We start from the raw sequence: 27,912 nt of genomic DNA on the forward strand, positions 1-27,912 counted from the left end.
TAGATTCAAAATTGACACCACTTATTCTTGTCATTCTTATATAAATATTCGTGAGGGATTTTAATTCGCGTTTGACTCTCCTCACGAATTAACGCGAAAACAAATCCCACACGAAATATAAGTGATTTACAGTACCCAATTTACCACAGTAAAGAAGTTCATAGAGATACAGAAATGAATGTTACAAGGATAATTCTTTTTATGTAACTTGTTTATTTACCAAGGTACATCAACAATCAATACATGGAGACACGATCTCATGTACAATGAAATGTTTAAACATGATACATATGTCTGAATCGAGGATCATTTGTTGTCAATTATTGAACATGTATATCAAAGTTTGTGAACAGCAATAAATGACTTTCTAGTATCTATAATTATAGAGTACATGCACCACATGCACTGGTCCATTATTTAAGATTTCTTCCTCATTTTCCCCCAAACACTATTAAATGTATTGTTGCCTCAGATATATAGATTTCATATACATGTACATCTCTATATCTATAGAGCGTCAATGGATACACCATACTTATTCAGTAACAAACAATTTTGAGTTCCATTATCTTCCAGTTTTCATTTTATAATTAAAACCAGAGTTCTTATACAGAATAGCATTCTTCGCACTTCTGCACCAAGTGTCATTGAAGACACTAAGGAAGATTCATGTTATCCCCAGGCCAAAACTTGACTAAAGTTCATCTCTTTCAAACTAATACCCTCCTCTAAAACCTCCTCCACCAAATCCTCCCCCTCCTCGAGGACCTCCTCCTCTGAACCCACCACCACCGCCTCCCCTATAGCCACCCCCTCGGCCTCCTCCATATCCTCCACCTCCCCTGCCACCTCCATATCCTCCTCCACCTCGGCCCCCTCCGTATCCTCCACCTCCTCGTCCACGAAATCCTCCTCGGAATCCACCACCACCAAATCCCCCACCACGCCCACCAAATCCACCTCCACGTCCACCAAAGCCACCTCCCATTCGCTGAAACTTGGATGGAGGTCCACCAGGTTGGCTGTTTATGTTAAGAACAAAAATGTAGTTTTTTTTCATAATTGTCAATAATTGCTTGTTGATGATATTAAATGATATACAGAAAGTTACCAGAAAGGCAAACATATTGACCTTCAAAGAAATGAAAAGGCAGCCTGAACAATATACTAAAACTAGAATATATTTCGGCAATTTGAATTGAAAAGGTATTATCAGATTTTAATCTACTCACCCCATATCATCCTGAATTCCATGTTTTCCTGCACGTGGCTTTGAGAGTGCCCTGATAACAGACAGCAGTGACTCTTCCTGGGGACTGGGGGTTCCCACTCCCTCTGGGTTTGATGTGGTCCTCACAATCATGGCCTCCAGGGCTGGTCTCAAGGCAACAATCTTGGCTGCAGCATTATAGTCTATCTTAAGGTTGATCCTGTGGATATATTAAGGGTAAATGAGGCACTTGTTATTTCTCGTAATTCAAAGCAAAACCTTAATCTTAATTTTAAATAAAAATAAGTTTGAAAATCAATTACAATGTGTATTACATTCTCACATGAAAACTTCTCAGTTGATGATATTGAATAACATAATGTCACAAAATCAAATATTGAGGTAATCTGTAGCCTCAGTATTCTCTAATACATTGTTAGTTATACCCAGCTACTGGTTAACCGCATACAAATCTCTGCCGATTGCTAAGTTTTGTCTCACCAATAAGTAAATATTATTACCCAGGCCCTCCCATACTATACTTACCAGTTATCCAGACTTATGAGGTTCTCGTGGTAAGTAACTGACCGAGAGGCAAACAACAACATCTGTAGAGGTGATACCATTGTCATCTGTTTACACGATACTGCTCGCGTCCGTATCTACAATACAGTATCAATATAAAACATACAGAGTATCACTGAAACAATACAAAAAAGTTCTTATCCATGGTGACATTTTATATCAAGTCCTTAATATTATAATGTTGCTGATAAGGAAATGATAAATCTCCCCTACCTAGACAAACAAGTAAGCTGATAAGGTAATATTTTTTTTGGTGTAACAAAATTAGCAGTGAATAAACTCCCAGTAGGACAATGGCAATGCTTACCTTCTCCCCAAAGATGAAGAACGGGGATGGAAACCTGCACTCGTAGTTGTTACAGTTGACTGAAGACTTGTGGACGAGAGCAGCTCTGCTCTCGGTGGTTAGTACCTTTCTCTTGTCTTTGTGAAAACAGACATTTGGGTACAGACCCATACACAGTAGAGTAATCACCTGGAACAAATCATTTTATACACTTGTATTAACATATGTTTACCAACATTTCTAATCTTCCTATTAAGTAGGTAATGTTAAACAAATATGAATTGATTGAAAACAACAATTTTATTTTGATCAGATAGCAATTAGAATATACAGAATATATGTGGAGAGGAATACCTAACAGCTACATGCTGGGTTGTCCTAAAAAATGTATCACCGTGTTCAAATGACATATCATGTTTTAGTGAGATTGTGTTCTATCATGCCTACAAGGTTTGCCTCCCAGAAACATGTGACCTTGATATTTGATTTGAATTATATTGTATTAGGTTTGAGTGAGATTTGGTTAAGTGCTTGCAGGTTTTAAATGTTGAAACTTGTATGGTCAGACAACAACACACCATTATTGTGAGAATAGGTCACCTTACTACTTTAGACAAGTGGGAAGTTTCCTTTAGCCTAGTGGTAGGGTGCTTGCCTTGAGAGTGAAAGGTTGCTAGTTCAAACCCAACACAGGAAGGGTTTTATCATTACTCCTTCATATCATTTCATGGTTACACTTGATCATTACTCCTTCATATCATTTCATGGTTACACTTGATCATTACTCCTTCATATTATTTCATGGTTACACTTTATCATTACTCCTTCATATCATTTCATGGTTACACTATGTGTCCATTGTCTTCAATCATAACTGCTACTCTAAACATATATCCTATCATCATATTTTTATTTTCAGAATTTTCATACTGGGAAATCTCGCACAATTTCTTCAAAACCATGAAATTCCCCCATTCATGACCCAGAATTATCCTGGTGATGGTCAATCAAACTGTTAGCTTAATTGTCACCATGAAATTTCAAATTTACAAACTAAGACCAACAGTTCTGGATCAAATATGAAGACAAACCATATCTAAGTTGCTGTCTGGTCCATTGTAGTTGTACACCTGTGGTAGAAGACATTCCTCTGGGAATCCGGAGTTAATAAGGATATCCCGCAGCTGGCACTGCAAAATACAGAACATCCAAATGTAATCATAAAGAACAGTAACCGCCTTGTATTCAGCACAAATAGTTTTGAACTATTTATATCCCAAAACTTGAGACTAGATTGAGTCTAATTTAGCTTCATTCAGAAAAACCCCAGCTAATATATAATTTCAGTTACACAGAAATTTATAATTATTTACGTGTTACTCTTGGCCAACTTTTATTCAGTCCGATTCTTTAAGGGTATTATTCTCCTGACCTACCTTTGCCTCTGAGGTCATCCTTAGTGTGGGCATAGATAGAGACTTCTGTTCACAGAAATAGATCTCACTCTGTTCACCACCCATCCTGGCCTCTTCCCAAAGACTTAAAGCATTAAGGAGAGCCACATGGTCACTACATCTATTGCCGGCCAGAGACTTGTGGACCCAGCCCAATCTACGTCGGTCTGTAGGGGTGATAAATGGCTCTGGGAATGTTGTACTGGCTGCTATAGTACAAACAGCATCTCCACAGCTAAGAATATAAAACATGTTTATCAGAATCGTTTTTATGATAACTAAATTCTGAACCGAACTCTATAGATGTCACTGTTTCCACTACAAACTATTGGTTCCCATTAAATGACAAGGGCCAAAGTATGGGTTGTAAGTATACATCATTTTTTGCAAAACATACAAAAAGTCACACATCATTTTCTTCTTTTTTAGGTCTGATATCACAATACAGGTTGCACTGACTTAAATGATTGATCACTTTTCCAAAGATGGACTTAAATATTTATTATCCTTCAAGTAGTGCAAGAAACAAGTTGTGGAAGACTTTTTTTACTTTAAGTTATGAAAGTCAATGTCAAAATATAGGTCAGTGACCTAATTATGGCATGCAATACACTGTTTTTAGCTCACCTGCCCAAAGGGCAAGTGAGCTTATGCCGTGGCGCGGCGTCCGTCGTCCGTCCGTCCGTCCGGCCGTCCGGCGTCAACTTTCCATTCAAGCAACTTCTTCTCAATAACCAAAAGGCCCAGAGACCTAATATTGGGCCTGTAGCATGCTGGGGTGAAGGGCTACCAAGTTTGTTCAAATGAATAACGTTGACTTTCATTCAAGGTCACAGGGGTCAAAAAGGCTAAAATCTTTAAACAACTTCTTCTCAATAACCAAGAGTCCCAGGGAGTTGATATTGGGTCTGTAGCATGCTGGGGTGAAGGGCTACCAAGTTTGTTCAAATGAATGACCTTGACTTTCATTCAAGGTCACAGGGGTCAAATATGCTAAAAAAAAATTAGACGACTTCTTCTAAATAGCCAAAAGACCCAGGGACTTGATATTGGGTCTGTAGCATGCTGGGGTGAAGGGCTACCAAGTTTGTTCAAATGAATGACCTTGACCTTCATTCAAGATCACAGGAGTCAAAAAGGCCAAAATCTTTAAACGACTTCTTCTCAATAACCAAGAGTCCCAGGGAGTTGATATTGGGTCTGTAGCATGCTGGGGCGAAGGGCTACCAAGTTTGTTCAAATGAATGACCTTGACTTTCATTCAAGGTCACAGGGGTAAAAAAGGCTAAAATCTTTAAACGACTTCTTCTCAATAACCAAGAGTCCCAGAGACCTAATATTTGGCCTGTAGCATGCTGGGGTAAAGGGCTACCAAGTTTGTTCAAATGAATGACCTTGACTTTCATTCAAGGTCACAGGAGTCAAAAAGGCTAAAATCTTTAAACGACTTCTTCTCAATAACCAAGAGTCCCAGGGAGTTGATATTGGGTCTGTAGCATGCTTGGGTAAAGGGCTACCAAGTTTGTTCAAATGAATGACCTTGACCTTCATTCAAGGTCACAGGGGTCAAAAAGGCTAAAGTCTTTAAACGAATTCTTCTCAATAACTAACAGTCCCAGGGAGTTGATATTGGGTCTGTAGCATGCTGGGATGAAGGGCTACCTAGTTTGTTCAAATGAATGGCCTTGACCTTCATTCAAGGTCACAGGGGCCAAAAAGGCCAAAATCTTTAAACGACTTCTTCTCGATAACCAACAGTCCCAGAGACCTAATATTTGGCCTATAGCATGCTGGGGTGAAGGGCTACCAAGTTTGTTCAAATGAATGACCTTGACTTTCATTCAAGGTCACAGGGGTCAAAAGGCTAAAATCTTTAAACGACTTCTTCTCAATAACCAAGAGTCCCAGGGAGTTGATATTGGGTCTGTAGCATGCTTGGGTAAAGGGCTACCAAGTTTGTTCAAATGAATGACCTTGACTCACATTCAAGGTCACGTCGATCAAGTATGCTTAAATCTTTAAATGACTTTTAGTGAAAAGCCAAAGTGCAGAGAGACATTATATTGGTCCTGTAGCATGCTTTCAAATAACTGCAGGATCCATATATGAAAAGATCACTGCATTGCAGGTGAGCGATTTGGGCCCATTGGGCCCTTGTTCAAAGAAATATCCTTACACATTTCTTTAAGATCATGAAAAAAAATGAAAATAAAACTTAAAAGGTTGTTGTGAACTACTTCCTGTACATTGTATGTCATGCATCAGTGATGATCTTATTACATAAAATAATGGCAGTAACTGTTTACATACAGCAGTTATACTCTATGTATGTACTCGTAGATCAAAGGATGAATGCATGGACAACACCAATACACATGTATTATACACTTGCCTCTTTTTCAAGGTGGGAATATATCATATATCCGTTAGAAATGGAAACTGTCATGTAACTAAAACATATAACCCTCATCCCACACACACCCGGTTATACTCTCCAACACAATGTTATAGACTACAATACTCACTAGAAGAGACAGCCGTAGATGATCATCTTCCCCAGTCTTGGTTCTATTGGAAGTTTGGCTAGAATTTTACCAAGCGGTGTCAACTCATCATTGGAATCTAGAGCTCGCATTTCTGAAATAGAAATACAACATGTAATATTATCTTGGATTTCTTTTTGTTAAAAGTTGTTAAAGCCTAGTATCTATTCCCACTACCAATAGGTACTTCATGACATCATTCAGTCTATATTACTCCTGACAGAAGCTCTCACCTTTGAGCAGAGCCTCAGCCTCAATCACAGCATCAATAGGGGGAGGTTCTACAGCCTTGGCCATGAAAGGACCAATAGGACCTAAACGCAACAGTTTGATGGACAGAGCCAGCTCATGGAGGGGCGTCCTGAAGATTTCAGGAGTGGTGTGTTGATCCAACCTACAACAAAGGTTAAAACAATCCTTTTTACCAAAAGCCGTACTTCTTCAATTCAAACAACATTCTCATACATATAAATGGCAACAAATGGTCTCCATTTCTCCCTGTTGGTCTTCAGTGAAAATGGTAATCATGAAAAGGTTATCCATATATCTCTTTCTTAGCCCTATCAAAATGTTCAAGGATGGATAATGCTACAGACCGAGATGACCTACTTTTCATATCTTGCACGACTGCACAGATGAAAGGCAAAGCCAGCCCTCACACGACCTGCACGCCCTCGCCTCTGCTCCAGGTTGGTTTTAGAGGCCCAAACTGTGGCATAGTTTGTCATATTATTGTGGGATGTAAAAAGCTTCATCTTAGCTCTGGAAAAATGATTTCAAAATAACTGAAAAGATTAACAGGGGCTAACCACAGATTTATAGAAAGAGATCGGATATCATGTCTTATAAATCAAAATCAAGGCAATTTTCTATAGCTTACAGTATTATCACTTAATCATTAAAATAATAGTAAAATTTCACATGGAAATTGACATGCAGTTTAACACGTGTTCCCTAGAATAAACAAATAACCAACTTACTTGCATGAGTCTATAACATAGACAACATCATTTATGGTGACACTAGTTTCAGCTATGTTGGTTGACAGTATGATCTGTGAAATATAAAATTCAAAATTCATTTTTTTTCGCACACACTGTACACAATAGAACAGAATTCCCAGAAAGAGTTAAAATATCAAGGGATACTTTGTATTAACACATTCATATTCCACATTTTGTTATTTTTTAACATTTTCATATTATTAAAATATTGTTTTCAATATACTCTGATAAAAGCATTTAAAAACAATTAATATTAAGTAGAAACTTTTGTAGAACCTTTGTGACACCATCGGGTACAGGTTCGAAGACCCTCCTCTGTTCATCCCTAGGGATCTGTGAGTGGAGGGGTAATAGGCGATACTGACGGCCTCCTGTAATACAATAAATAACCTCAAGACAACGAATCCTTATAACAATACAAATATCACCAACAAATCCTTATAACAATACAAATATCATCAACAAATTCTTATAACAATACAAATATCATCAACAAATCCTTATAACAATACAAATATCAACAACAAATCCTTATAACAATACAAATATCATCAACAAATCCTTATAACAATACAAATATCATCAACAAATCCTTATAACAATACAAATATCATCAACGAATCCTTATAACAATACAAATATCATCAACGAATCCTTATAACAATACAAATATCATCAACAAATCCTTATAACAATACAAATATCATCAACAAATCCTTATAACAATACAAATATCATCAACAAATCCTTATAACAATACAAATACAGAGCAACCCGCTTATTTGCATAGCCCTTTTTCCATGACAAAATATGCAAATAACCGGAGTATTCGTATAGGCGGAGTTGGGTTTGGCCCCTCTTATACACTATGTAGATCTTCAGGTAACGTTAGGTACTCAAAACGAGCGCTATATGATTGTTTACGTTATTTGCATTAAAAACATATTTTAAAAAAAAACCATTATTTAAAATATAAGAGTAAATACGAAAGAAATGGGTTGTTATTCTTTGTAAATGTACAAATATTTGCATATACATTTGTACTTCATCGTTTACTACTTGTCACTCCGAGTCTGTGGGTCCGAAATCGGTCATACACGCGTGGGTTGGCACTACCATGTACAATGTGATCGTTTCAATTAACATTCATTATCGTCTCGAGATGCGTTTTGTTCCTGCTATGAGTATATTAGTTGTTTGACCATAGATGATGAACTGCTTAAGCAATAGACTGTCTTAAATGACCGTGAGATGTGCATTGTCGTTTGGGTTTGTTTTGGAAAATGGCGCACACACACAAAGAGTTGTCGTTCCTTACACATATGCCCCCACAATGCAACGCGCCTAGTAAACAATCATGGCGATCGCAACCTGCCTCAGCGAGTGTTCAAGTGCACAGAACACAGGTTTGGATCGTTGCTATAATAAATAAACAAATCTCATCAAAAGATGAGACATATCAATATTTTATTCAGTAATTCTTCTTCACAATGCTACTGATATGGTCTGGATAATAACTAAATGTCGATATCGATGCATCGAACATAACCTGTTTTGACGAAGTGGGAACCAATGATTAGATAACGTTGTAAATCATGTCGAATCAATATGTAAGTTAAAAACACTTTTCATAAAACTTTTATTACGGGAAAATCACAAAATACCCTAAAATCAATTAAATTTTTTCGATTTTTTGGAATTTTTATATGCATATAAGCGGGAGTCGGTGTTTTAGTCGATGCAAATACACGGGATTAAAATACAAAGATAAAGAAGAAAAAAATCGGGACCTGAGAATTTTATGCAAATAAGCGGGATATTCAAATAACCGATATGCAAATAAGTGGGCTCCTCTGTATCACCAATCTTTTTATTGCTCCATATTTACTTTCTTGTCCTGAACAGTTAAGTTCATAGAAATAAAAGTTTGGTACTATGGAGTTATTGTAAAAAAATTCTATTGGACAGTTACTCATACCAGAAATATCATGTAAATCTTTTATGAAACAAAAAAATGAATGTTATTTTAAATTACAAGTGACAGTTTTGTAGTATTAATGTTATCACAATACTTAACATACACAATGATCACTACTCCATGTTTTCCTAATTTCTATTTCTTATCAAATCAACAGTATCACCACCTGTCCTTAAATGACCCTGGCTGTTAATAGGACGTTAAACAAAACAAATCAAACAAATCAACAGTATCACCACCTTACCAAATTCGGGGTGCATCTCCAGGTGTTTGTGAAGAGCAAAGATGAGATTCCAGCCCGGTAGGAAAATAAGGATAGCTCCAGGAATATTCAATGACTTGATGTACTTGATCAGGGCCTTTTGAGTCCAAGACAATATTCAATGAATATAATTATAAACAGGGCCTTTCGAGCACAAGACAATATTCAATGAATATGTATATGATCAGGGGCTATCAACTAAATGACAATTAATGTTCAATGAAAATAATCATTAGTTTCTCTGGCCAATTTTTCATATGTAAAGAGGCAGACAGTTTTTTCTTTTCTTTTTTTTTGGACATATGACGTATTAATATTTGTATGTTGACAATATTCAAGGAATATGTACATGATCAGGGCCTATCTAGTACAATAGAAGTACAAGCATTACAAGAATTATCTGTCAAAATATTTGCACATAAAGAGTTTAAACTGACCACTTGACAACATATTTTTATCAAATTCTAAATAATAAATTATTTACCACCTGACAAAAGATATTAACATTGATCTTCGAGCCTGAAATATTTTTGTTTAATTATTATTTTTGTATTTGCTTCATAATGTGGTAACAAAATATTCACCAGCCAAGAAATAAAAGAGAAATATCTATATTGCCTATAGGTGTCCTTACTTCTATCAGCTCAAAAGACATCTCCTTCTCATTTAACATGGTCATAGCCCTTCTCGTTTGTTCAGAGTATTCCGAACCGACATTCAGGTTACAGTTCTCCTGCCAAATAGTAAGTTTTTTTTATAATATCAGTACATTGTAGTTGTTAAATAATATTTCTGTTGGACCATGGTAAAATAATCACAAAATGTCACCACACAATTCAAAATAAGATTTTACCTCTTGTTCCCCATCATCCAGAATCTCATCCTTGTCTCGTTTCTTGCGTTTATCCGATGGAGGTGGGATGAAGTTGAGCATCTGAATACAGTCCTCCAGGTAATATTCTGTAAACAAGGGACTATTACTTCACTGATTCAAAATAACTTTTTATGGTTATATATAATGTATTACCTTAGCATCCATAAAAGCACATTTTGGAACATTGTCATACAAATTCATTCACGGCATACATGACCTTTGTATGTAATTTAGTCACAATTCATCAAGAAAATGCAAATGTGCCCCCCCCCCCCCCCCCCCACCCTCTCCTCTGATACTGATTGATAACACTATATGATATGACCCCCCCCCCCCCCCCCCCCCCCCCGCCCCTCCTCTAATAACACTACATGATATGACACCCCCCCTGATAACACTACATGATCTGACACCCCCCCCCCCCCTGATAACACTATATGTTATGACACCCCCCACCCCTCCACTGATAACATCATATGTTATGACACCACCACCCCCCACCCCTCCTCTGATAACACCATATGAAAAACAAATGCTATGTACATCTAAACCACATTACACCGTCCAAAGTACCCACCTTGTACAGGATGTGTACGACCATACACCTCCACCACTTTACACTGTCCAAAGTACTCTGTAAACAAGGTGGTGTCTACTGTTGCAGACATCAATATCACCCTCAGCTGAGGGTAGGCATTTTTCATGTCACGTAGCATCACCAAGAGGAAGTCCGTCTAAATAAATATGAACATGTGATCTAGTAAATAATGAATTACAGTATGACTGTCACAAGTCGAACCAAGTCTGTCTATATAAATACAAATATGTGATCTAGTAAATAATGAATTACAGTATGACTGTCACAAGTCGAACCAAGTCTGTCTATATAAATACAAATATGTGATCTAGTAAATAATAAATTACAGTTTGACAAGTCAAACCAAGTCCGTCTATATCAATACAAACATGTGATCTAGTAAATAATAAATTACAGTATGACAAGTCAAACCAATTATTATAACAAGTTTTTAATTTGAAGTTCACTCCATCCTAACTAAAGTGTGAGACACATAACTCCAATTTAAATCTGTTGAATGAGTCACAATTCAAAATGATCAGTTTCCAGAGTAACTGATGCATCACCTTTTTTCTATAATCTGTTACTTACATTGATGTCACGCTCGTGAATTTCGTCTACAATGACGTGAGAAATTCCTCTCATTCCATTCTCTAGCCTCCTCAACAAAGTACCTAGAAAACATTGTATTTATTTTCTCTTAAACATTTCCACAATTTTTTTAAAAAAATTATAAATTATATACAAAGAATTAAAAAAAAATGTAAGTTTTCAAATAGAAAATATAAAACTGTTCCACCTACTTTTTGTTTTAAAAGAATCTACAATTTTACAGACCTACCTACAGTACAGTAGAGGATGGCACCGTAGGATCGAGGTAGAAACGACTCAAACCTAACACTGTAGCCTGTACTGAGCCCTAGATCCTCACATCTCTCCTGGGCCACTCTTTCTGCTATAGACACAGCACTGATCCTTCGTGGCTAAAACATTTAATGAGTATCTCTTTCTGAAATAGACACAGCACTGATCCTTCGTGGCTAAAGCATTTAATGAGTATCTAAGATTTGAACATAGATGAAAATAACTGAAAATTTACACATGTACCATAAATCATGGAATTAACATCAATACAACAGAACCAAATAATAGGAAAGTCTGAATCTTTAACCTTTAATACAAGTCACAAATTTTATCATGAATTTTTACAATATCAGTTTCTAACTATAGATGAGGCCTCAAAGTGATATGAATGCTAAAACAAACATTGTTAGTAGGACTTCTTTCAAAGGAGTGCTTAGAAAAATTGAACAATTTTAACTTGTACAATGAGAAGTCCCAAATGCTGTCATTAAATTTCAAAATATCAATTCCAAACCTCATTTGATGCCTCAAAGTAACAGAATCCACTAGAATCAACTTTGTATGACTGTTTTTTTTATCAATAGTACTCTATATTGCGGCTGCAGACAGAAAGGCATAAATAAGGACAGAATCAGAGTAAAACAGTATTACTCTGACCAAGTTGTACGGAGACTTAAAAAATAAGCATTGAAATAGTAAACCAATTCACATCAAACAGCACCTGATATAAGATTTCACTAGACTTAAGTATAATTTCTGAATTCAGTGATTTGTATTTGATTTTTTACTGATCAGTGTTGATCACTAGGATACCAGTAATATCTTGGTTCAGTGATTTGTATTTGATTTTTTACTGACCAGTGTTGATCACTAGGATACCAGTAATATCTTGGTTCAGTGATTTGTATTTGATTTTTTACTGACCAGTGTTGATCACTAGGATACCAGTAATATCTTGGTTCAGTGATTTGTATTTGATTTTTTACTGACCAGTGTTGATCACTAGGATACCAGTAATATCTTGGTTCAGTGATTTGTATTTGATTTTTTACTGACCAGTGTTGATCACTAGGATACCAGTAATATCTTGGTTCAGTGATTTGTATTTGATTTTTTACTGACCAGTGTTGATCACTAGGATACCAGTAATATCTTGGTTCAGTGATTTGTATTTGATTTTTTACTGATCAGTGTTGATCACTAGGATACCAGTAATATCTTGGTTCAGTGATTTGTATTTGATTTTTTACTGACCAGTGTTGATCACTAGGATACCAGTAATATCTTGGTTCAGTGATTTGTATTTGATTTTTTACTGACCAGTGTTGATCACTAGGATACCAGTAATATCTTGGTTCAGTGATTTGTATTTGATTTTTTACTGACCAGTGTTGATCACTAGGATACCAGTAATATCTTGGTTCAGTGATTTGTATTTGATTTTTTACTGATCAGTGTTGATCACTAGGATACCAGTAATATCTTGGTTCAGTAATTTGTTTTTGATTTTTTACTGACCAGTGTTGATCACTAGGATACCATTAATATCTTGGTTCAGTAATTTGTTTTTGATTTTTTACTGACCAGTGTTGATCACTAGGATACCAGTAATATCTTGGTTCAGTGATTTGTATTTGATTTTTTACTGATCAGTGTTGATCACTAGGATACCAGTAATATCTTGGTTCAGTGATTTGTATTTGATTTTTTACTGATCAGTGTTGTATTGATGATAATGTTATAACAGTTAGTACCTGGGTAATAATGATGTTACACTCTGCACCACGACCCTGCTCCACCATCTGGTCCAGGATAAACTGGGGTACCTGTGACGATATCATTTCAGTGTACAACAATAAACAGTCCAACAGGATGTTGAAGGTAAAACCTTTGTTAGGATATTCCCAGAATAAAACAACTCTTAAAAACTTCAGATCAATATAGGCTACCCTCTGAAGCATGATGTTATATAAGATGTCTTTGTGAAGCATCAGTGTTAGCTTATCTACATACTTATCAATGTTCAATCAAGACTGATGCCATGTTAATTGCTCACCTAAGGGTTGGGTAATTACTTACATTAAGTAGTATACACTTGAAAGGATTATTATCATTATGCAATATTAGAGTATTATCAAATCTATCTATGTTCATCCAATTACTAGAAAGACATCTGAAAATAATATGTGAATTTCAAACATCAATTTGTAAAATATATATAATGTATATTGTAAAAATATGGAAATATGTCTTTAAACATACATGTTATGATAAGTACTATTGTATGGTTAAATATACCATCCTGTATTGAACGAACGTTTTATGCAATGTTTACAACAAATTTTTCTCAATGTATGTGTTTCACTATTCTGTACAAAGTTATACATTGTATTATATTGTTGTAATTTTTGTTGACCTCTTGTCGCACATAACAGTGTGCCTGAGTGCTAGTAAAGATCTCCAATGTCTTGGGTCTAATTACATTGTGATATCACATACGCGTTGTATTTAAGATTTAGGTTAGTGATAGTGGCGTAAGATATAGAAGGTTTCTCTACGACACCTGACCACTACCGTACTTACCTGTGTAGTTTTACCACATCCTGTCTCACCTCTGATTAGTGTGACTGGGTTTTCGTGAATGGTCTGAAGGATATGATCATGAGAGGTCCACACTGGTAGTTTAGACCTTTCCTCCAACATCTGCAGTCAGAAAAAAAATCAAGTCATCTAAATAACTGTTCAATAGTTAATGTACAATTATTATAACATAAATTGATTTAAACTTAACCAAAACAGTATAAACACCAGTATTTAATTTGAAAATACCAGCAAACATTTTAATATAATATTTCTTTTCTAACTCTGCACTTTCCATTTGCTATTAGACTTTCTATATGTTAACAATTTATCCTCCCTGTACCTGATGAGGAATACCTCCAATATCTCAACATTTAACAAGAATTCCCAGAAGGATCTCTCCAACCATAATTGAATAAAATTTATTAGTTCTAAAATGGAAAACTAATACACTGAGAAATGTATCTATGTTCCTTATCATACAAATGAGTAGACAACCTATGCCCAATCCCCAACTAACATATACCAAGACTTACGTGATGAAGGTTTTCATCTGAAGACTTGTGCTGTTCAAAGTTGTTATACAAGTCCTGACTGATTTCTTCCATTGTTGCCTATAATAAGGATATATGCAATTAAAGATATACCTCAACATCTGGGAATATTTCAGACCCAACAACTTCAATGAAACTAAAGACTGGTAAGTTACTGGGTAGGTAAATGAAGTCAAAATAAGGCTCTCAAATGAAAAATTGAAACATCAAGTATACAACTTTCCAAGAGACTTAATTAAAAGTGATATGTTTACCATAGCCAAAGGTCCTTCATCAATGTTACAATTTGTCCAGGGATTCCAGTTTGGTTGAGGAGGGGACCAAGGTACTACACCCCCAGTGTTACGGCGAAGGGCCGGCTCAAATTCTTCCAGACTGGTGTGAGTGAGCAAAGAGCTGGGTTGGCTACTATCATCGGTAGGCTGTAATATTATATCACATATTATTCTATTGTTTTATGTGATTTGTATAATCAAATACGTTATTTCAAATCACTTTATAATTATACATGAATCTTGAAAGAATGATTCAAACTTCAATCATGTTGTTCACTGCATAATACAAAAACAGATAAAATCGTAAACTGAATCATTAACATTGAGAAGCCAAAATATAAAGAAAGCTCACCATAGGGATCGGGAAAATATTCCAGTCTTCCAGAGCCTTGTCAATGGAAGCTGTTAACTCAGGTGCTATGGCTACTTCATGGGGCTCCAACTACAACACAGGCATAAATAAAAACTGACTGGGAAAAAAGACACTCCAACTACAACACAGGCATAAATAAAAACTGACTGGGGAAAAAGACACTCCAACTACAACAGAGAGGCATAAATAAAAACTGACTGGGGAAAAAGACACTCCAACTACAACACAGAGGCATAAATAAAAACTGACTGGGGAAAAAGACACTCCAACTACAACACAGGCATAAATAAAAACTGACTGAGAAAGAGACACTCCAACTACAACACAGAGGCATAGATAAAAACTGACTGGGGAAAAAGACACTCCAACTACAACACAGAGGCATAAATAAAAACTGACTGGGGGAAAAAGACACTCCAACTACAACACAGAGGCATAAATAAAAACTGACTGAGAAAGAGACACTAATGTGCTGTCCGTGTTGTGTGGGGAACCATACCATCCGCTTAGTTTAATAACTGACCTGTTTAATTACTATGTCATAACTCATCACAGATAAAGTGAGCGGAGTCTGCAGTCCTCTTATATAGAGTTACATAGGGTGGTGCAGGGTGGCATAGGGTGGCACAATGTTGCTCTAGGTGGTATTGTTATTGTATGACTCCGCTGAAAGATGGGATATGGAATGGCTAATGAAGAGACATATGCTGATTCGAGGTTGTTACATTATCCAAATCCTCGTTTGCCTGATCAAATGCTCCTAATGCATAATGCAGTGGGGGAATTGAATGTGAACTTAGATTCTGTTTCTTTGAACATCCACACCAATAAGACAACATAGAGACAGCCCAGTAACATTCCATTTCAACTTCCAATCACACTTCAAACTGGAAACGATCGGAATACTACTAGTTACACCAACTCTTTACCATAACACGACTAGGGAGCAACGTCCAAGGGTAATTGTTGCATCCTCAGTCAGGCATATCACAACACAGATACAGCTTAACAAAAATTCATTTTTTGAACTTAATATAATTACAACACCACTCATCAACTAACTTTGGCACATCCTCACTGAAACACTGATAGTACACAGCAACTGGGCTGAGACCACTCAGATGCATGCACACTAGAATAGTTCAACAAGGCAAATACCAAATACACAGTTTTCCCACTCACCTGAATTATCAAGTTAGTGGACAGGTATATTTAAAGTTGGATATGATGTTACATAACAGATGAGAGTTATTTATATATTCAGCATTTATCAATTTATCATTTTTTTAATTAGCAGTCTGGGCTGCTTTATAAGCATACTCCATCCTTTTTCGCAGTTTGCTAACATAGGAGGAGTGGTCCCCTGCTCCCTGCTGACCAGGGTCAGTACCAAAAAAGACATCAACCGATAATCGAGGGTGCCAACCGAACATGAGATAGTGGGGGGAATAGCCGGTGGCACCACTCTTAGTGGCGTTATATGCCTGAACTAGTGGTGCTATGTAAGACTTCCAGTCGGTCTTTTTCTCATCCTCTAGGGTAGCTAACATACTGAGGAGAGTTCTGTTGAACCGTTCAGCAGAGCCATTACCCATAGAGTGGTAAGGAGTAGTCCTGGTCTTCTTAACCCCTGCAAGCTTGCAGAGTTCAAAATAATGCTTGGGTGCTGTGCTCTATCAAAAACAAGATGGTGTAGAGAAAGTGATTGCATACGCAAGCCGCGGCTTGAGACCCAATGAACGGAATTATCTGGCTCATAAGTTAGAGTTTTTGGCTCTTAAATGGGCAGTCACAGACAAATTCCACGATTACCTCTATGGTAATACGTTTCAGGTTGTCACTGACAATAATCCTCTGACTTATGTGTTGGGTAAGGCTAAGCTGGATGCAACCAGTCACCGTTGGGTAGCTGCATTGGCCAATTACAATTTTACCTTACATTATAGACCTGGGAAAAATAATGCTGATGCGGACGGTCTCTCACGCATGTCTCAAATGAATCCGGATGTTGTCAAGGCTGTTTGCCAATCTGCTATCACTGTTGCCCCATTAATGGATTGTGTAGTGGGTGAAGCTGTGCCTCATGTGGCCAGTGAGTGTGCAGTTTTATCTGATATGCTAGGTACAATTGATTGGCAGAAAGAACAAAAGGATGATGGAGACATAGCTAGAGTTTCAGAGCTCTTGAGAACCGGTTTTCATCCCAGGGGGAAAACACTCAGAAGTGAATCCCCATATGTCCAGAAACTGATGAGGACTTGGAATAAGTTGAGTCTCTGGGATGGGATTCTGTATAGAACCGCTTCTCTAGACGGTCGAGATGTGAAACAGCTGGTGTTGCCAGAGAAATACCATTCCCTCGCCCTAAAGGGTGTACATGATGATGCAGGTCATCAGGGTAAAGAAAGAACACTCTGGTTGGCACGTCAGCGTTTCTATTGGCCAGGTCTAGGGAAAGATGTAGACAGTAAAGTCGAGGGTTGTGAGCGCTGTGTTTTACGTAAGACACCAGTGAAAGCTGTAGCTGAGTTGATTCCTATTGAGACGTCCAGACCCGTGGAGTTAGTCTGTATTGACTTCCTCGGGCTGGACAAGTCCAAAGGTGGCTATGAGGATGTGTAAGTCATTACTGACCACTTTACAAGGTATGCCCAGGCTGTACCTTGTCGCAATCAGAAAGCACACACTACAGCTAAATCGCTGTATGAGCATTTCATTGCAATTTACAGCTTTCCTGAAAGATTGCATAGTGATCAGGGTCGTAACTTTGAGTCCAAAGTTATAGCAGAACTCTGCAAGCTTGCAGGGGTTAAGAAGACCAGGACTACTCCTTACCACCCTATGGGTAATGGCTCTGCTGAACGGTTCAACAGAACTCTCCTCGGTATGTTAGCTACCCTAGAGGATGAGAAAAAGACCCTCGATTATCGGTTGATGCCTTTTTTGGTACTGACCCTGGTCAGCAGGGAGCAAGGGACCACTCCTCCTATGTTAGCAAACTGCGAAAAAGGATGGAGTATGCTTATAAAGCAGCCCAGACTGAGGCGTCCAAGCAAGCTGCTCAGAATAAACACCGGTATGACCGGTCTATACATGAGTCTAGGCTTGAGGTTGGCGACAGAGTCCTCACTAGGAAGGTCGGCCTCAAGGGGAAACACAAACTGCCTCCACTAGGGATTGAACCCGGGACCTCTGGCTTACTAGTCTTACGCTCAACCGATCGAGCTAAAGAGAAGATCTCTCTAGCCGAGCGATATATTGCGGCTAGTATTTACCAGGGTTACATATATATGCTATTTTTAAGCAATGATCCAAATTTACATAATTATGTAGCAGGGCTCCGATAAACCACTCGTCCACTCGTCTTGCCCGGGTCAAAACAGTCAAGTGCCGAGTGAACTGTTGGGTCAGACTCGTCCTAGTGCCGAGCAAAAGTTTAGACCACACTGTGTCGAATTGTTACTAATCCAAAGAAATTTTTTAAAAAAGATTTTAATATCATAGTACGGGCCGGGTCGTTCAAACGCTTGTAATTTACTAAAGCATGCGTCTGATAATAAAGCATCAAAGAGATGCTGTTAACAAACCAGTGCGCATGCGGGCGTTTCTTCACAACTTCCTTTACAACAACGAGCGAGCGGCTTGTTGATTTCTTTTTCAAAACAATCACTGACGAACGTTAAATGACGGTAATGAGGAAGTCCGACAAACTAGAGATCGAAATGACACAAGTGTTTGGTTTAGTTTGGTTTGATTCATTTAACAGATGGACTGCCTCCTGTGCGTGCGATATGCATGATTGTGTGTGGCGAGTGCGTATGTGTTTTTTGAGGTTGCAGCGTATTCCTGTTTAGTTTCTTTACGACTCAAGTGAGGGTGAAAGGTGAAGGGTAATTCCATAAAGAATGGATGACGAAATACGACATTTAAGATATCATGAACTGTACTCCTATAATATAAGAGGCTGCTGGTCGGCCCTTTTTCTATCGGAAATGATTTTGCCGACTGCGCTGTGTACATGTAAAACCTATAACATTGTTGGAGTATCACGAACTGTTAATATTGTACAGAGTGCCCCAATCTTGCAGATACTTAGTTGACACTTTTTATAGGTACTGGTTCTATGAGACTAAAAACTTACAAAAGATAATTTTGTGATGTTTTCTTTCTTCTATAACTAAATATATTATTAAGACATGATAAGATGTATGCACTCACACAAGGACATACAATATAAAAGTCTTAACTTAAAACAAGATGAAATCACAAGTTAGCTATTTGGTGCCGAGTGGATTTCAAATAGTGCCGAGTGCTTGTACTATTGTAACTAGGCACAGTGCCTAGTTGTTCTAAAAATTCTATCTGAGCCCTGGGTAGCAATCAATTTTGATGTGATTACTCAAATGGTTTGAATTTTATTTTATTTTTTTTCTGAACAGTTCTTTTCCAATTTGTGTTCAAGGCAAATTATTAATTATAAAAAAATGCTGAAATGATAGGTTTTTGTATTGGAGTAATGCCTACCTTTTCTGTATCCTTTTTCTTTGTCTGGCCTGTAAATGCCTCTATGACATGGGTATGGTAAAGCTGACGTACCAGGGACAGGGCACAGGACTTGGAGGCCACCTGCTTGTTAGAGCCGTGCTCTTGTGCATATATAACTGTAACATAGTTAGCTTGTAGAAGTAGTCAGCCAAGAGCATGATGGCAATAGGAAAGCAAATCATAGATTCACTCAAAATAATGTAGAAAATATACCAAATCACATCTTTCCAATTCAATTTTATCAAGGTGAAGATGTATCTTAAAAGTGATATAAAGCAAGACAAATATTTATATAACCACATACTGTATTCATATACATTTTCTTAATACATGTAGTTATAAATTATTTTACATGAAATAACAAAGAAAACAGAACAGTATATGTTCAAAGAAAATTGTGATGTTACAGCTGACATCACATCAAAACAGAATACAAATTTTTTTTTTCAACTTGCTATTTCTAAAAAAAACAAAACAGAGTAGATATTCAAAACCATACAATGAGGATGTACAGAATAACTATCATATTTAATGTAATTTTCCAGTACATTTTTAAAGGCACAACATAAGTTTTTATCTTTTAGAAAAATACAAACACTGGTCAATGCCAAATGTGACGTCATAATAATTATTATATTTCAAAAACTCAATATTTTTAGCAAGAAATGTTTGTCTGTCTTTAAAATGCATTTGAAGAGGAACTGATGAATACATCATGATCACATACAGCAGCAGATGTCATAAAACAGATGTCATACATCAACAGATGTCCTACAACAGCAGATGTCATACATCAACAGATGTCATACAACAGCAGATGTCATAAATCAACAGATGTCATACAACAGCATAGGTCATACAACATATGTCATACAACAACATATGTCATACAACAGCAGATGTCATACAACAGCAGATGTCCATACAATAGCAGATGTCATACAACAACAGATGTCATACAACAGCAGGTGTCATACAATAGCAGATGTCATACAACAACAGATGCCATACAACAATAGATGTAATACAACAACAGATATCATACAACAGATGTCATACAACAGAAGATGTCATACAACAAGATGTCACACAACAGCAGATGTCATACAATAGCAGATGTCATACAACAACAGATGTCATACAACAGATGTCATACAACAACAGATGTCATACAAACATATGCCATCCAACAGATGGCATACAACAGCATATGTCATACAACAGAAGATGTCATGCAACAGAATATGTCATACCACAACATGTCATACAACAGATGTCATACAACAGAAGATGTCATACAACATATGTCATCCAACAGATGGCATACAACAACATGTCATACAACAGCAGATGTCATACAACAACAGATGTCATACAACAGCAGATGCCATACAACAGCAGTTGTCATACAACAACAGATGTCATACATCAAAAAGCTTACTTACCTTGGCCTAGTTTGTTGACATAGAACTTCATCTCAGCAATAAAGCTCCTATAGGACAATGGAACAAACAGTTGTTAGAATATCGCTATTTTCTACAACAAATTATTCATGTGTTAAAACAAGCTCTGTTTAATAAAGTTGAAATATTTCTGAGATTAAGTAAAAGCAAAAACTCCATGCAAGTGTGAATATTAGCAAAAAAGTCCCCCATAACAATAAATGAATACAGAGAATTTCGATCAATCTACAAAGCATCACCCCTATACAAAATACTGAAAAAGTATCCCAGAGGGATCCTGGACATCAACCTTTAAATGATTCTAACTGAGTCTACATAAGACTGATCTTTTATCTTTTTCCTTCTTGCTAGTTGTTCTTTTCCTACTTTTCATTTAAAAGCAAGAAGAACATACATACGAAACCTGAGAAAGAGCGATGAACAACTTTCTGAGATATAGTGATAACAAACTTCAACTAATACAAGGGGAATTCAAGATGGCAACATAATGGCCATTTTGTCAAATTTAAAAGGTACAACAAGGGGCCAAGGTGAACCTACCCATCAAGTTTGAGAAATAGTCTTCCAGTATCTCTCAAGAAATATTAATAACAAGAATTGTTTGCCAATGGTCAACAGACCATAAACAATACACATATATAGCACAAAATAAAATAAAATTTCCATCTGAAACACTGCTTAATAAGACAATTTCAGGGGATACATTATCATATATGCCACAGACAAAGTGACAATTTTCAACCAACGTACAATAATTGTATGTAGTGGAGCAGGAGACCAAGATTTATCTTTCGACAGTCTGTCATTACAGTAAGTTATCAAAAATGAAATGTTTCGCAGTAGTAGGCGAAAGAGGTGAGAAATGTACTGACTGATAGCTGACCTTCAGTCAGGTGAGATAAAAACATACCAAATACTATTATTTCAATGAATTCACAAAGTTCACATCCTTACCAACATCAACCATTTCTTGAGTTCAAATATCATCCTGCTCATTTATGGAAATAATTAATCTTGAAACTAAACCTCCATGTAAAGTGTTTTAAATGGATTATCAATAAGCTATCACTTTGTTTTTATCTTGCCCTAGTTCTTCAAACTAAATCTGAACATATGGTGTATTTTTTTCTTCTTTTTTTTTTTTTTTTTACTTACCTGTGGTGATTCCATAGCTCTGTTGGACAGTCTGGTGGGGATACATCTTTCTGGTTCTCAGTTTGCTCACCAGATGGCACTGGTAGCTGTTACCCATGACAACACAACTCTTTGGTTAGACGAATGATAAACAGAAGTTTAACCATTGCCTTAATGGTGCCCGTTTCAGGACTAACTTACATAGCCATAAGATATTGATCCTTGATAAGAATCCATTGCTTGTTAGGTGTAAACCACCATACAGGCAATGTGTTGTGAACCTGGTCTATGTAGCCTCTATACGATTGACTACCCTGGTACATCAAACATCACAACATCCATTAGATTGAATTTTATTTCATTAGATTAGTACATAACAGTAATTTTGTAGGAGTTTCCAGGTGAGTCCATGACACCAGTTTCAAGTTTGATGCGTCCCAAATACTAGGATATATATAAAAATAGACAAAATTTGAAGTAGGATATACATGTATATAAAAATAGACAAAATTTGAAGGGCTCCACAAGAAAGGCAGGACTCTATGACTCAAATAATCACTACTTATAGACAGAGACACAAACATCCAAATATTTTAAATACAGTCAAACCTGTCTATAAAGACCACCCAAGGTGAGCCAAAAAAACACTGTCACTGTAGACAGGTTACCTTTATTGACAGGTCAAGATTTCTGCACCAATCAGTTAAAGTGAAACTGCCACAGATAACTTGTCAATGAACAGGGCATTCAGTAGACTAGTCATGATCAGTTTAACCATTTCCAGAAATCAGACCAATGCATACGCTTTTCATATTTTTTGGCATAAATATTTTTATTAAAAAGACTTTTCTATTAAAATCTAAGAACAAAACATAATTTTGTGGAGTTAAAGACAAAAAACAGAAATCAAAATGGTCTAATGGATACAAAAGTTTGTTTTTTTTATATATTTTGTTCTGAAATATTTCTAAATGTATTGATCAAAGTATCTCCCTTTCTTTCTTAAATAAAAATTACACAATAACTAATCATGATTGTATTACTACTACATGTAGTTCTGTTGTGCTATAAAACAAACTTCTTAAAAAAAATTTTTTTTGTTTAGGTATGAAAATTTTCATGATTCTTGCAGTACAGTGTACTAAAATAGCAGGAATATTTCTAACAATGTAACTCTATTTCCCCTATGGTATGGGAGAAACAAATACTTAATAACCAAACCAGCATACATTATCTCTACCATTTTAGCTATGCATGATTGTTTCAATAATTCTCTCACTTCTGGTGTGGCCTAATGAGGCTTACAGCATAAATGGAAATAGTATTTTCTTTCATGAGTTATTTACCCTTCTTATCAAACACAAAACATAAAATGAAACGCATAAGAAACTGGCTCATGAACACCTGACCATGTACACAGGGTAACAAAAGTCTAGAGTCAAAACAAATGATCTGATGCATTTTGTAGTGAACATGTCTAACCAGAGAGTTGAGTGTGAAGTGATACAGGCTGTATCCCACCAGACTGTATTATCGTGTCCCAAGGTAACCTTATGGTTTGTATCATTTTTCAAAGATTTGATAGATGGTGCTTCCATACATAATACTGTGTAAGCTGGTATATTAGGATCATTTATGACAATGACATCACCATACTTCTACCAGTACTCTGGACATTTGTTTGATAGAGAGCTGATCCTATTACAACATATAGGATTAACACTGTATCTCAATTTTACCATTCCTTGTAAAGCTTGTGTTCTGAAAGTAACATTAGTTTCATCTGGAAGCAATTCTATCCAAATCTAAAGCTGTGTAACACAAAGAGAAAGACAGCAATGACTTACAAAAAGAACCATGCCCATTTCCATAAAAAAAAAATGCTTTTATGCAAATCTATCTAATAAAAACATGAAAAACTTGACATCTTCAAGTGATATGCCTTTGATTTTTCAAAAACTAAAACATTGCTGAAAAAGAATATTGAAAATATGCACATATTTAAAACATCTGTTAGATTCAAGCCATTAAAATACTTGTTATAATGCTACGGTGCATTCCAAAAGCTTTCAATAATTTTTACATTTAAATTCTAGACCTTACATTTTAGGGCAAATTTACTATCATATATTCTACTGAGCCATCTTCTTTATTCTGACAACAATATTTGTTAATTTCGGTTCAGATCAGCATTTAAAATACCATTCCTAATTTGATATCTAAAACAAGAAAAATGTCCAATTACCTGTTGTGATCGGGTCCCACCATGCTGTACTTGTAGTCAGTCTGTATCTTGTTTACCTGTAGAAACTGGTGCAAACGACTCTTAGCATTTTCCAATGTCCAGTTCCCATGGATATCTGCATTGAAGTCAACATCTTCAGACTGAAATAAAAACATAGTCTCACATAACTGAAATAAGATCAGTATCATATTACACTGTTGATTTCATAGTTGACAATATTAAAGCTATATATATAATCCAGTAAAATACCTACTCCAGGGGACTCCAGGTTCGTCAAATAGGAAGCACCATCTTCATCGAGACAAATAATAATTCAAACCATTACCAGTGAGGCAATTTTTTCCATAACTCATTATACATACTGGTGTCTTTTTGATTACACTGAATTTGCACCCGGAGACTGTGTTCAATACACTACAATCTTTAATTTATTCACAACAACTAAGGAACCAAAACACACCAGATAAATTGTTCACCCAACACTTGCTCTACATCAAACCTCAGATTACCTCCTCTAGCTCAGGGCATCCAGTAACCAGAGACCTTGGATCATTGATGTGTGAGAATTTATTTTGACACACAGATAATCTCTACCTCCGGTCATTCTGAAGATGTGACTTTTGACTTATGACCTGTGACCCTTGGTATGTGTAGCACTGCAGGAGTATGCCTTGCTGCTGTTCAGTCAACAGCTTCCTTACCTGTAATATTTTCGGTTCAGTGATTTCATGGTTATCATGATGAGCATCATTTATAGCAAAATCTGTCTTTTCATTGAACAAACCTCTGTTCACTTCCTCAAATTTTCTTTTCACCCAACACTTACTGTGAATAAAAAATCAGATAACCACTCTTTCTTCTTTTCACCCAACACTTACTATAAATAAACCTTAGATTACCTCCTCTAACTTCCTTTTCACCCAACACTTGCTGTAAATATACCCTCAGCTTACTTCCTATAACTTTCTTTCCACCTTACACCAACTGTATATAAAACGTCAGCTCACCTCCTCTAAATTTCTTTTTTCAGCAATTCTTTCCATGTAGCTGAGTGGTGGTCCTCTCTCATAAGCTGGAAAATCTCGTTCAGGACCATCAAATTTCTGTAGTGGCATGCTGGGTCCACCTGGTATACAAATAAAGAGTAACAAAAACACATCATAACTCTATCAAATCATGCATCAAATTAAATATTATCTTCAGCTAGTTTTGTCCTTAAATTTGATGACAACAACATTTTTGTATGGTGCAGTGGTACTGCTAAAATCCAAAGGAGGTACCAATTACCTATAGTCCTAGATTCAAGTATAGACGGGTGTGTTCAAACACTCGGGACAACTTGCTAACATTTATCACATCTGACTACCCACATTACCTAGTCCTAGAGACTGGTGTGGTGCAGTCACACCCCCAGGAAGTCCACTGAAGCCTGTGCCCCCAGCCATAGCAGCTCCACCTTCCTGGCCTCCACCAGATGCTACGGACGGCTGTTACAACAGATAATACCCAACGGAATAAACAATCAAGTGACTTTTTTTTCAGAAAATAAATGAAAATTAGCAAACATTCTTGTTTATAGCTGACAAATACTCATGTTCAAGAGATAAGATGAGAAGTATTTTTATGATAGTTTTCATTGGATAAACACCAATCCTTTAAATATTGACCAGTGTTTTCTGAATCTTTAATGTGTCAACTAATAAATCCTAACTTTTCAATCTAATAGTATAAGTTTTACAATAAAATTCCATCAATAAGATAGAAGTAGAGTTCAATATTATGTTATAGAGTATGTACAATGAAATGATTTTGCTGTTCTCTTACCCCCATATCTGGGACCTCTGATTGTTGAATAAGGCCCTGTCTGACCAGGTGCTGGGTGAGATCTTTAGCTGAGTTCGCCTGAGCATCCTTCTTGTTGGTGGAGTTACCAACCCCTATGTAATCAAACCCTTCCACTCGTACCTAGCAAAGACACAACACTATTTACAATATAAGGACATTGGATATACATAATTCAATATATCACACCTCATGGGTTTTCAGAGCTGTGTAAATAAATGATGTTGCATAATATATACGGTTGCAATAAAATGACCAGCATGTTTTCAGTGATCAGCCTTTCAAACACTGCAGACATTTTGACAAGATTTTTTAGATTTGAAATTCATTGATACTATCCTTTTTGTGATCATATTATGTGGCAGGCAGTTGTTGCACACCTAGTAATTGTGGCTATCGTCTATGGTCAGTAAATATTGACACCAATTGACCAAAATTAAATCCTACCTCACATTTGAACCTAGGCTTATGCTTTGCTCCTGTCTGGCTGAATTCATACTGGGGGGTCACCTTCCTCTTACCACACCAGGCATACAGGAACTGCTTCACGTCTCCCATCTGTATGGTGATAATATTAGTAATAATTCTCATAAGCTTACCTGGTAGTTATCCTAGACAGAACTAATTTAGAGGATAAACAATAATAGAATCTACATGTGTTTCCACTTTTGTGCCAGAAAAAATCACAGGCGTCTGAAGTTCTGACAGTAAACTGAGATATAATACCATATAAAAAATAAGAGTATCTAGTATACTCTTATTTTTTTTATATGGTATTATATCTCAAGTTTACTGTCAGAACTTCAGACGCCTGTGAAAAAATAGGTATAGGGTGTATACTGTTTAGTACATAGCTAGGATAATTTTAACTCGGTGCATGCGAACTTTTTATTTTATAATATATATATTTTTACCAGAAAAAAATAGGGTGAGATTTATATGACAAAGACGTATTAACTTGTATAACTATCTGGAGATAGTGTCTACTCTCTACTGAAATTACCAGATACAAGCAGACAAGTGCCTATGACCAGTTGGTATCAGTCCCAGGCCGCCATGGCAAAAACAAAACGTTGAAACTGAAAGTTAAATATATGCATCACACGCTTGTATTTGCAGATACTAAAGCTGTCTTATTTGCGTAAAGAATGACGCACTGTCATCGTTTTGACAACGCTAGACTTACCGTTCAGCTTCACGGAAGCCGGTGTTGCAGACAGCTGTTAGCGCCACCTGTTATTTAATGAAGGGAGCTCACTCTCAC

The 27,912-nt window shown here is 36.5% G+C and overlaps 1 protein-coding gene across 3 annotated transcripts; it reads right to left on the reverse strand.

Moving 5' to 3' along the window:
- Nucleotides 1-193: 193 nt before the first annotated feature.
- LOC117317829 (ATP-dependent RNA helicase A-like) lies at nt 194-27,882 on the reverse strand. Of its 3 annotated transcripts, none has more exons than XR_004530255.1 (30): nt 27,096-27,206; nt 26,631-26,771; nt 26,182-26,293; nt 25,814-25,932; nt 24,807-24,946; nt 21,410-21,456; nt 19,944-20,080; nt 15,399-15,488; nt 15,026-15,193; nt 14,754-14,831; nt 14,221-14,340; nt 13,392-13,463; nt 11,615-11,756; nt 11,365-11,447; nt 10,774-10,930; nt 10,176-10,282; nt 9,957-10,055; nt 9,305-9,419; nt 7,359-7,453; nt 7,059-7,132; nt 6,688-6,840; nt 6,312-6,472; nt 6,061-6,172; nt 3,518-3,770; nt 3,173-3,271; nt 2,103-2,270; nt 1,757-1,872; nt 1,233-1,430; nt 630-1,022; nt 194-575 (listed from the first exon to the last, which is right to left on the reverse strand). XR_004530255.1 is itself a non-coding variant. In XM_033872780.1 (30 exons), exons 2-30 carry the CDS (start codon nt 27,204-27,206, stop codon nt 716-718), a joined length of 3,774 nt encoding a protein of 1,257 aa, XP_033728671.1. In that variant the 5' UTR covers nt 27,835-27,882; the 3' UTR covers nt 194-715. The 3 variants fall into 3 exon arrangements, 2 of the variants coding, with proteins under 2 accessions (XP_033728671.1, XP_033728682.1); XM_033872780.1 differs by adding an exon at nt 27,835-27,882 and having other exon boundaries at nt 194-1,022; XM_033872791.1 differs by lacking the exons at nt 24,807-24,946; nt 25,814-25,932; nt 26,182-26,293; nt 26,631-26,771; nt 27,096-27,206 and adding an exon at nt 22,583-23,621 and having other exon boundaries at nt 194-1,022.
- Between the last annotated feature and the right edge of the window lie 30 nt (nt 27,883-27,912).

This window comes from Pecten maximus, chromosome 2, assembly GCF_902652985.1.
Source record: "Pecten maximus chromosome 2, xPecMax1.1, whole genome shotgun sequence".
Taxonomy (NCBI): Eukaryota; Metazoa; Mollusca; class Bivalvia; order Pectinida; family Pectinidae; genus Pecten; species Pecten maximus.

Bases quoted from the DNA above. Each gene is read 5' to 3' on its own strand.
- LOC117317829 (XM_033872780.1), bottom strand. From the start codon at position 27,206: ATGGGAGACGTGAAGCAGTTCCTGTATGCCTGGTGTGGTAAGAGGAAG. The intron at 10,283-10,773 runs GTGGGTACTTTG...CCTTGTTTACAG, and splicing joins TCGTACACATCCTGTACAAG to AATATTACCTGGAGGACTGT. The intron at 3,771-6,060 runs GTGAGTATTGTA...TTATATTCTTAG, and splicing joins ATCTACGGCTGTCTCTTCTA to CTGTGGAGATGCTGTTTGTA.